Consider the following 10,322-nt stretch of genomic DNA (forward strand, 5'->3'; position numbering starts at 1 on the left):
TCATAAGGAAGCTTTATCAGGTCCTGTACAGAGAAATGCTAGGTTGTCAAAAAACTACAAACGGATCCCTGACTCTGGGCTGGGCTTGGGGTGTAGACTGAGGTTCCTCCCAGAAAGCCCCTTGCTAATCACTTTACAAACAGGCCTGGAGACAGAGTGTGGGAAAGTCCCCAGTTCTCCCCTAAATGCTGTAAAAATCAGGAGTGATTTGGGGAATGGCTCCCCCTGCAAGTATTGCCTTGGACATGAAATACACAAAGTGAAAACCCATGGTGACCAATGGGCTAACTTGGGAGTGGAGGACAGTGGCCAGCTGGTGGCCTTTACACCAGGTGACAGGTTGGTCATCAAAGGCACAGTGGCCAGAGGCGGCCCCTACCATGCTGGGGCTGGACCAAAGTCCACTGCCTGCTTGCCCATGACCAGTGACCCCTCAGAAGCCAGGGTCGAAGGGTTTCCTTTGGAAGCAGAAGCCTATGTAGAGGGCGAGTAGTAGGGCCTGGCCATGGAGGGCAGAGGAAGCGGGACACAGGGTGCTTCTGTGCTGTTCTTGGAACTTGATCTAGCTCTCTACAAGGGGCCACTGCACAGTGGCTGGGGGCCTTCTCCATCTCCAGATCTCAGTTATTCCTGGGCCTCTCTTGCCTGGGCAGAGATTCATGGCAGAGCCCAGGCCTGCAACAGGTCTGCCCAAAAGGGACAGCAAAGAGCAGTCCTGTAGGGGCCAGGACTGCATGGGTGGGATGGACACTGCGCTGCTGTGAGGAAGCCCACTTCCCCTCTGCCTGATCCTCTGCACTGTGAGCCCACAGCCTTCGTGGTAGGAATCACAGACTTGGCCACCATGTTGGGGACAGACAGGCATCGATGGTGGGCAGTAAACATGGAGTCACTAACAATGGTCAGGGCAGTGCCACTGGTGAGGGTGCAAACGTGCTCTGCTAAGCTGAGGTGGAGTGAGAGTCCCCAAGGAGGCAAGGGACAGAGTGAGGGTCACATGCTAAAGACTGACCTTCGTGAAGGACCCAAAATGGGTCTTAGGATAACTTTCACAGCCCGTCCACTCAGTCCGAGCGGCGGCCAGTGTACATGGACCGGGAGGCTTCGTCTAACAGCCCTGAGATAACATGGTCACCTGCTCATCAGATAGGGAAACTGAGGCAGAACAGGTCACAGCCCTGAAGACCTGCTCAGGGAGCGTGTTTGGGCTCTGAAGACCCCTGTGCTTAAAAGAGACTCTCTGCATCCCCTGCCCCTGGGTGTGGCATTGTAGGGTGCCAAGCTTCAAAAAGTCCAGTGGCTTCTGGCTCCAGGTAGTTTGTTCTGAGGGTGGCCGTCCCAAGTTCGGCTGCACCCGGGCCCAGCTGCAGAGGGCGCAGTACCAAGGCCAGTGCCCAAGTAGTTCTTGCCTAGAGTGGTCCTCCAGGGCCGGAATCAGCCCTCCAGGAAACAGCAGCAGGAAGGAACCAAGTGAGGCGCTGAGCCCCTTGCTTTCTTACGCCCGGGTCAGGAGGTACATTTCTGCACGCAGTGCGCGGGGCAGAGGCGGCAGCTCTGATGCGGTGGGTTACTGCACCCTAGGACGCAGAGCCCAGCGAGTCCGAGTGCAGAGTGACATAGCCCGAGGATTCAGAGGGCGAGCTCAGGAAGCTGCTAGTGCTACCGCCAGTGACCGTCTCGTGCAGGCCTCCGGGATCGCCCCACGACGCGCTCAGGCCGGTCTGCAGCGGGCCGAACTGCGCACGCGCAGATCGGCTTGGGCCTGGGCAGCGCTGTGCGCCGGGGCCGCCAGGGGGTGTGGGGGCGTGACCATGCGGCCCGCGCGTAGGGAAGGAGGGGGCGTGGCCGGGCGGCGCGGCGGGCGGGCGGCGCAGAGCGTGCGGCTCGTGCTCGAAGGCGGTGAGCGCGAAGGCCTCCGGCAGCAGCGAGACCGAGGCAGAGCGTGCTCCGGGTCCTGAGCGGCGGCGCGGGGACCCTGGGGGCGAGGTGCGGGTGTGGCGCGGGGGGCCGTCCGGGGCGGGCAGTGACAGCAGGCTCTCGGCCGAGCGGCGGCGCACACGGAACGGGGGTGCGTCCTCGGCGAAGGCGCGCAGGCTGCTGCGGCGCCCCGGGGGCAGCACGAGCTGAGTCAACGCCGCCAGGTCCTCGCCGGATCCCCAGGGCGGTGGCAGGGCCCACGCATCCGCGTCGTCGTGCGAGGAGCGCCGTGTGGGCGGGACCTGCGAGGACGCGGCGGGCTTTAGCCGGGGCTGCGCTGCGGCGAGGCTGGGGCGGTCTGCGGGTCGGGGGCCAGCGCTGCCTGCTCGGAGCTGTGAGACGTGGGGCAGGTGACAACCGATGTCAGGGTTAACCTTGGTGGGGTCAATGATTGGCTTAAGAAACGGACAGAGGAATCAGTAAAACGCGTGTGCCTGGCGGGCCACTCACCCTGTGACCTGGCACCCTATCTGGGCCCTCGCTCTTCTGGGTCCTGTTGCCCTGCTCTGCTTCCTAGCCACCACAGACAGAATGAGTACCTCTGATCCCCATGAGGCTCCCGCCAGAGAGCCAGCAAACCTCCTTTTCTTCGGTGTGGTGTCAAGGACGGGAATGCTGTCTAATATACAGCATTTCTGAGCCTCCATTATTTAAACTTGAGTGGGTTTTGGGGGGAAAATTCCTTGGGTAGAAATGAAAGGTAGAACCAAACAGCAGGCACCGGGTGGATACCATGCTGCCGGAGCACAGGGAACACGTGCATAGGGGTTTGGTACCCTACCTGGGCCCAGCCCACCTGTGACTTCCACCAACTCAAAGGGTGAGGCCAACTCCTGAAGCTGCCAGGGGCCACCACCCACATGCATGGCTGCACCTGCCCCATCCCTACCTGCAGGTACTGCATCTTGTCCTCCTGCAGGGGCCGCAGCGGGCAGAGATGGGGCAGGCCCCCCTCCAGGGCAGAGAGCTCATATTTGGTCATCCTGTCCAGGGCCACAAAGTCACCTCCACAGCCATAGTCCAGGGAGCGCTCCAGCACCAGATCTGGAGGGATGCCACCCTCCAGGCTGGTCTCTGCAAGGCGGGACAGAGGTGTGGGGCAAGAGGGTATCCCCACAGGTACACATAAGGCAGGGGCCTGGTTAGCTGGGCAGGGGCCTGGTTAGCTGAAAAGGAAGTCCAGGTTGGTCTTGGCTATCGCTGTGTAGTCAGGCTAGCCCCGCACATGCTGTGTAGTCCTTCCTGAGCCTCAAGGTGCTGGGATCACAGGTGCCACCATGCCCACCAAGCCTAGAATGTACTTTCCCCATCTAGGATGTGGGGTAGGACCTAAAGCCACCTTGTGAGCTTCCTGGACTAAATATACAGCCAGGGGCTGGCAGTGCCTGGCACACAGCAAGACTTAGGCTGGAGTTGTAGTGCTGCTACCCGAGCCCACGTGGCACTTCACTGGGGACCTCTAAGGTCAGGGGTCAGGCTGAGCCCAGACCTCTTCTGTCTGGTGCCCAGAGTCACTCTGTCAACAGACACTGGGTCCACAGGAAGTCCCCTGGAGCAACCAGGCAGTATAGGATGATGCCCAGCTTGGGTAAGAGGCAGGAAGTATTTGGCCTTTGAGGACTGGGTCACCTAACTGCCATGGGGGAGGGAATCTCTGCACCTCCCCTGGATGCCACTGTCCCCAAGAGCCACCCTCAGGCCCTCCTCACCATCATCTGAGTCCTCGTCATTGGCCATGAGGGCCATGCACTGCTCCCAGATGGCTTTGAGATCAGCCCGGTAGCGGTCACAGGCCCAGAGGAACACGGGCAGCAGCAGGGCCTGGGTCACAGAGCACCAGAGCACACACAGCACCATCCAGGGAGCTGAGGCGCCAGCCCGCAGGCTGCTGAAGCTCACAACCTGCGGGCACACGGCTTGATTGGCAGGACCCTCCTGCCCACGCCCCTCCCGGCCCAGCTGCCTATCTGCATGGCGTGTCTGCACCCCAGCACAGCAGGTGGCAGCCAAGGAGGGCGCTCCAAGCCCTTGTGTGTGGGAGGGACACCACACCAGACACGCAGGGCCAGGTCCCTCCCTCCCAGGTGCTGTCCAGCTGAGCCCACATGCGTGCAGCCCTGCAATGCCCATCTCCCATGCTACGACCCCCGTGACCCTCCCTGGAGAGAAGCGGGTGAAGGCCAGATATGGAAAACCAGGTCTCAGGGCCATGTTTCCTGCCAATCCAGGGCTCGTCCTAGACCTCAGAGGGTCCAGGGTTCAGACCCCAGAGATTCCCAGGACAGAGGGTCCAGCAGGGTGGTGGGGGGCGGGAAGGGGGTAGTAATGATTCTAGGTACTGTGTATAACAGGCAAGAGGCATGGAGTGGGCTCCACCAGGGCACCCCGTTTCTTGCCTGGGACAGAAGCTGGTGTTGCCCCAGCCCCTGCCCTCTATCAGCACTGGAATGGGAGAGGCTAGACCCTGCTGTACACCAACAACCCTGTAGCCAGGGCTCCAAGGTAGCCCAGCTGGGATGCTGCCACCCCACCAGTCCCCTCCTCAGCCTTCCCTGTTGCCTGGACAAATGTTCTAGAGTTGGGCCCAGCCATTCTGGGGCCAGCACAGTGCTAGCTGCCCAGCGAGAACCCAGCCAGTCCCACAGGACCTTCATGGTTCCCAGCTTCTACAATGTTTCGGACTTTACCTGACCCCGTACAGCACCCTCTTGCCCACCTGCACCTCCTGGGACACAGGCCCCGAGACCCTGTCTCCCACATGTTCTGCATCAGAGGGCCCTGGGGAGGGGAGATGGCAGAAAGAGCACTGGATGTACAGGCATCTCCCACCATGCGCACTGTTCCGGTCTTTAGCCAGAGACCCCCAAGGGTCTCATGCATTCATAGGCAGGGATTTGGAAGGGGACCGGCTTAAGCATTACAGCTAGCATGCTGGTAGGAGGGGCCTGGTAAGAGAAGTCCCTGGGGATGGCCCACGAGGGTTTAGGTCCCTTCTCAGCTGCTTCCTGTCCACCATGTCTGAGCAGCTTTCCTCCCCCACCTCTGCTGTGCTTCTGTGTCTTGGACCCACCAGAGTGCGGCCTGAAACCTCCACAAACTGAGCTAAAACAAATCATGCTGTCCTTAGGTTACAGGTATTGGGCACTGTGTCTCAAGGATGAGGAAAGTGACTGAGGCAGCCGGCTTGACTTTAGGCAGGCTGCAGGCCTCTTTGGCCCTCACCCTGTAGATGTGTGAGATGGGGTGACACTATCTGCACACCTCAAAGAATAGGGTTTGCGTTGATGGCCTAACACCCAGCCCCCAGGCTGTCCCCGAGCCCTCTTCCCAGATCCCCACCTGACCCCGTCACCCACCAGCACAGGGAGGCCCATGAAGCAGTCATAGATGACCACGATGGTGGCCACCAGGCCTGTGATCTGCAGCGAGGTCCTGGCTGACTCCGAGCCGTCGATGGAGGAACGGCGCTTGCCCTGTGCGTCCTCTACCACGATGGTGGGCACAGTGAAGGTGCGCTGGTCCGCCTGGTGCCCCACCTGCACGGCCAGCGTCTGGAAGAGGGTGACGGCTGTGCACACCACGCCCATGGCCATGCTGCCACCCACCAGCAGTAAGAAGCAGACACCGAAGCCCAGGCCAATCTCAGCCACGATGAAGCGGCAGCCGTGGGTGTAGAAGCGCTCACTGGTGTCGTGCCAGCCGACGGCAGGCAGGGCTGACAGGATGAAGGACACCATCCAGATGCCCATGACCGTGTGGACCGCCTGCTTCTTGGCGTTGCTCAGCCTGGCAGGGGGCAGGACAGAGGAACCTGGTGTCACTTAAGCTGTTGGTCCAGGCCTTTCCCGAGCTACAGAGGCTCCATATGCCAGTCCTGGCACAACCAGCGTGGAGGGGGCCTTGTCCTGCAGAGATATCCATACATGGCCTCATGGACCTTTCACCGGGCGCTCTTAGGGGATTGGTGGAGACAGGCTCTCGCTTTGTAGTTCTGACTGGCCTTGACCTGACCCTGTAGTCGGAAGCAGGCTGGCCTCAGACTCACACCAATCCTCCTGCTTCAGCCTCCTGAGTGCTGGGATTACAGGTGAGCCCCACCACGCCTGGCACAGGCACGTCTGCACTGGACACTTGTGTGTGTTCTTGCACAATTCTGTGTGTAGCAGCCCAGTATAGGTGTGGCGAAACCACACGGGACCCTCAGGTGTGCACAGGCAAGACTTCCTGTCACACCCACAGACACCCATCCCCCGACTCACCGGTAGTTGACGGGCCACCGGACCATCCACATGCGATGGTAGGAGAGGGAGGTGACCGAGAAGCAGGTGGCCAGGGTGAGGGTGTAGAAGGTGGACACAAAGACCTTGCAGAGGCCCTCGTTCCACTCGTAGTCAGGACGCTGCCGCCGCAGCTGCACCACAGCGTAGGTGGCGATGGGCACAGCCACGTTGAGCATGTGGGTGGCCGCAAGTGTGCACAGCAGGAACTCCAGAGGCTTCCACTTCTTCTGCTTGGCACCCACGCTGAGGATGCCCCAGGCGTTGGCCAGCAGGGAGAGGCTTCCACATGCCAGCCAGCCCACTGCACTGCCAGGCAGCCGCCGCTCATCACCCATGGTGCAGACGGGAGCGGGCAGGTGGCCGAGGCATCCTCCTGGCGACCACGCCTCGTCACAGAGCAGCAGCCTTTGGTGGTGGTGGTTTGGGGACACCAGGGACCACGGGCAGCTGGAGAGGAGGATGTGAGCACTCAGTAGGTCCCCTCCCAACATGGTACCAGAACTTTGGGCCACTGGAGCGGGGTGGGGGGTGGGGGGTGGAGAGGCCTGGTGCACTACTTCCTGTCTGGTCCAGCTGCCCAGCTACCCATAGGGCCTCCCATCCATGGCCTTAGCACCCAAAGGACTTTGGGTAGGCTTGCTCGCTCCTCCTCCAGGCTTTCTTCCCCCTCACCTGCATCCTCACGCCAGGCAGAGCCAGGCCCAGTTGGATACTGTGGGTTTTTTTTTTTTTTTTAAATGTATTTAGTACAAAGTCTACAGGTCTTACTACACAGATCGGACTTATAGTAATCCTCCTGTTTTCAGCCTCCCAAGCACTGGGATTACTGGTGCCTGCCACCGCCTCCAGTCTCAATCACCTCTCAGCACTCCCCGGCCCCTGCATCTGCCTAATCCGCTGAAATACCTGGCCGGCCCACCAGGTGGATACTGTTGTGGCGTTCCTTTTTCCTGTAGTACTAAGGATCAAACCCAGGCCCCTGTGCATGCGCAGCAAGCACTCAGCTCCTGAGCACCATTCCCAGCAGGCCCCACCCCTCACAGGGTGTCACCAAGGCACCCAGTTTGGGCCTGCACTTGTGAACTTCCTGTCTCAGTCTCCCAAACAGAGGGACTCCAGGTAGGTGGCAGCCCAGTGGACACTTTGGCCTCACATGTGCCCCGGCCCTACTCCACAAAAAAGGCTTTCAAGATGTAGTATTCTAAAATCCTCGCAGAGCTCATACCAGGCCTCCCCAGTGGATGCTGCAGGGCTTTGGGCCTTCCTTTACCCCTCATTTGGCCAGATGAGGCTGGGCTGGGAGGATAAAGTCCCCAAATCTCTCATGCCCCTCCTTGGGAGGGCACAGCCCGCTCTGCCCTGTCAGAGCCCAGCTGGTCTTCCCCAGCCAGGTCCCCACATGGCCCTGGCAAGGCACAGGCTGCAGAAGGCGCCCCACCCTGCTGGTGGCAGGCCCTTCCTCCTCACCCTTCCAGCCTGGCAGCCCTTCGAAGGACACCACTGCAGCGGGTGGCAGGTGCACAAGGTGAAGTGAGGCCCACTGCCCTCTGCCTGCAGATTCTCGGCCCTTCTCTGCTTCATTTCATGGATGCCCCCCTCATGCACCCCACACGCTCAGGTGTCCAGCACTGGGCACGCACTCAGGCTCCCCCAGGGTGCAGCATCTCCAGCTGGAAATAGGGCCAACTTCAGGCTCCTGGGCAGGACAGGAATGATGGCCTCCAGCTCAGAGGCAGCTCCTCTCATCTTGTCTGGTGTTCTTGGTCTGCCCCCTGCCATAGGACACTCAAGGACCCCCATCCAGTGCCCCGACCCAGAGGAGGATTCAGTCTGGATGCAGGAAGCACTCACACTTGTGCCAAGGCCCAAGATCCTAACCTTGGACCTTGGCTGTACACACATTCACCCAGACCTGGACCCAGAGCAGTGTGGCCTCAGAGGGAGAGGTGTTCATGGGGCCACACCAGCCCTTGGTGTGCCTGGCAGTCTTCAGGGCTAAAGAGTTGATGGAGTGTGGGCCGAGGCTACAGACCCCCGGTGACCTTCATGTCATCAAACAGAAAACCAGACCCTGCGTGCACCTGGAGACAGGCATCAGTGCCACCTGCCCTGGCCACTGGTGTGTGTGGGAGGCCTTCCTCAGATGCCCATGTGGGCTCTGCCCACCCAGGACCTTGGCCCCGGTCAGCCACCTGGTTGTGCATTCAGCACTGGTACAGGGTGGTAGGAAGGCACCACGGGCTGCCCCCGGCACACCACTCAGTACCAGCTCTTTCCCTGCTCTGACCTAGTGGCGCTTCGATGCAGGAGGGGGAGAGAGGAACCTCGTTCCTGAGATCAGGCCCACTCCTCATTCGTGTCTCTGACGATGTTGCGATGGACTCTCCGGCCTTGCCTGTTTTATTTTATATTTATTGATGGAGCCAAAGTTCAAAGCTAGCCTCAAACTAGAAGCAATCCCCCTGCCTCAGCCTCCCAAGTCTGGGGATTATACCTGGCCCCCACACCCATTTAAAGGTCATCCAGAGGTAAAACCATTTGTTTGAACCATTATGTGCCTGAGCCAGGACCCAGATTTCTGCTGGTCTAACACCCACCTTTTGGCCTCTCCAACTCTAAAGTGTTTGGGAACAAAGTATTTTTTTTTTTTTTCTCTTCCTAGAAGTAAGAGATCTTTCTGAGCTTCGTCCCCGCAGGGTAGATTCCACTGTCTGGGAACACAGCCACTCCAAGCAGGAAAGAGAGCCAGGTCAGCGCCCAGTTCTCCCGACATCATGCCAGGTCTCTCGGTGCAGAGTCACAGGCACTGGCCGTGGGAACAGCGCGTGCCACGCACCATAATGCACCTCCGAGTTCTGATCCTTTGTCTCTGTCTCTCTCTGTCTCTCTCTTTTTTTGTCTTGCAAACAGGGTCTCTTATGCAGTTGAGGCTGGCCTTGAGCTCACTTTGTAGCCCAGGTTGGTCTAGAACTCAAACGATCCTCCTGCCTCAGCCTCCCAAATTCTGGGATCACAGTCAAGTGCCACCATACCAGGCTCTGGTTCTGATTCTTGGGGACCAGCAGTCAGTTGGAACCGAGTCCTTCAGCCCCCCCCCTCCGCCCCCCCGTCGCGCTCCCAACATCCAGGAAGCATTTCTAGGACGAGGCCCCACCTCCCAGCCAGGAAGGCACAGCAGGTCTATCCCACCGCGAGGTCCACAGCAGGTGGGGCCATCCCAGGTACCCTCAAAAGGGCCGCCGGCCAGCCAGACCGTGACGTCATGGCCTCAAGCCAATGAGGCCACGCTCCCCGGGGGCTCCACTGCACAACAAAAGGGACCTAGAACTTGAAAGGATTCCCCCGGCTTGGGTGCGCCCCAGCTAGCGCCCCCACGCTGCTCCCGCCCGCGCTGCGCTGCGCCACAGTCCTCCGGCCCGAGTTCTGCCGCGCTCCCCATCCACTTCGCTGCCCTGGCATCCCCAACCTAAGAGGCGCGCCCCGCCTGCCCGTTCTCCGCGGGCCTCCGCGTTTCGCCCAACCCGAGGGCGCGCCCAGGCGGACGCATCCTGGTGGGGTTGCGGCCGGGTACCCGCAAGATTGCGCTGGACAGGCGCACGCTCAGGACCCCGAGACTGTCGTCCTCTCCTACCCCTGCGAAGCCCCGGGACGGCACCGCCAGCCGGGGTCAGAGGTCTGAGGGGGGTACTGGCTCCAGGAAGTTGTCCCGAAGGTCCCCAAGTTGGGCGCGCGGGGGGGGGGGATGTCCAGCCCTCAGCGGCCCAGTAGCCCCGATCGAACTGCTTGTCTACGCAATGCCCGCGCCCCCGGATACCCCAGGGGCCCCGGCTCCCGCCCACCGCCCTGACCAGGCCGGCCGCACTCACCCTGCATTCGGACGCCCGGGGCTCCCGCTCTCTGCTCTCGCCTCCGGATGCAGCTCCCGCGGCCCTGAGCCGAGCACCGGGCGCCAAGGGCCGTGGGCGTGGCTGGCGGGCGGGCTGGCGCGGAGGCGGCTGGGGCATCCCGGCAGAGGGCCGGAGGGCGGGGGCCCCTCTCGGCTCGCCCGCGCCCCTCCCTCCTTCC

At 61.0% G+C, this 10,322-nt stretch overlaps 1 protein-coding gene across 3 annotated transcripts; it reads right to left on the reverse strand.

Annotated features, from left to right (window-relative positions):
* On the reverse strand, window positions 1–10,309 carry Gpr153 (G protein-coupled receptor 153). Of its 3 annotated transcripts, none has more exons than XM_004639623.2 (6): window positions 10,124–10,309; window positions 6,237–6,704; window positions 5,334–5,763; window positions 3,687–3,879; window positions 2,867–3,051; window positions 1–2,219 (listed from the first exon to the last, which is right to left on the reverse strand). In XM_004639623.2, the coding sequence occupies exons 2-6, from the start codon at window positions 6,590–6,592 to the stop codon at window positions 1,578–1,580; spliced, it is 1,806 nt and encodes a 601-aa protein (XP_004639680.1). In that variant the 5' UTR covers window positions 6,593–6,704; window positions 10,124–10,309; the 3' UTR covers window positions 1–1,577. The 3 variants fall into 3 exon arrangements, with proteins under 3 accessions (XP_004639680.1, XP_023555366.1, XP_023555365.1); XM_023699598.1 differs by having other exon boundaries at window positions 1–2,309; XM_023699597.1 differs by having other exon boundaries at window positions 1–2,372.
* Between the last annotated feature and the right edge of the window lie 13 nt (window positions 10,310–10,322).

The sequence above is a fragment of the Octodon degus genome, unplaced genomic scaffold (assembly GCF_000260255.1).
Source record: "Octodon degus isolate 3935 unplaced genomic scaffold, OctDeg1.0 scaffold00113, whole genome shotgun sequence".
Classification (NCBI taxonomy): Eukaryota; Metazoa; Chordata; class Mammalia; order Rodentia; family Octodontidae; genus Octodon; species Octodon degus.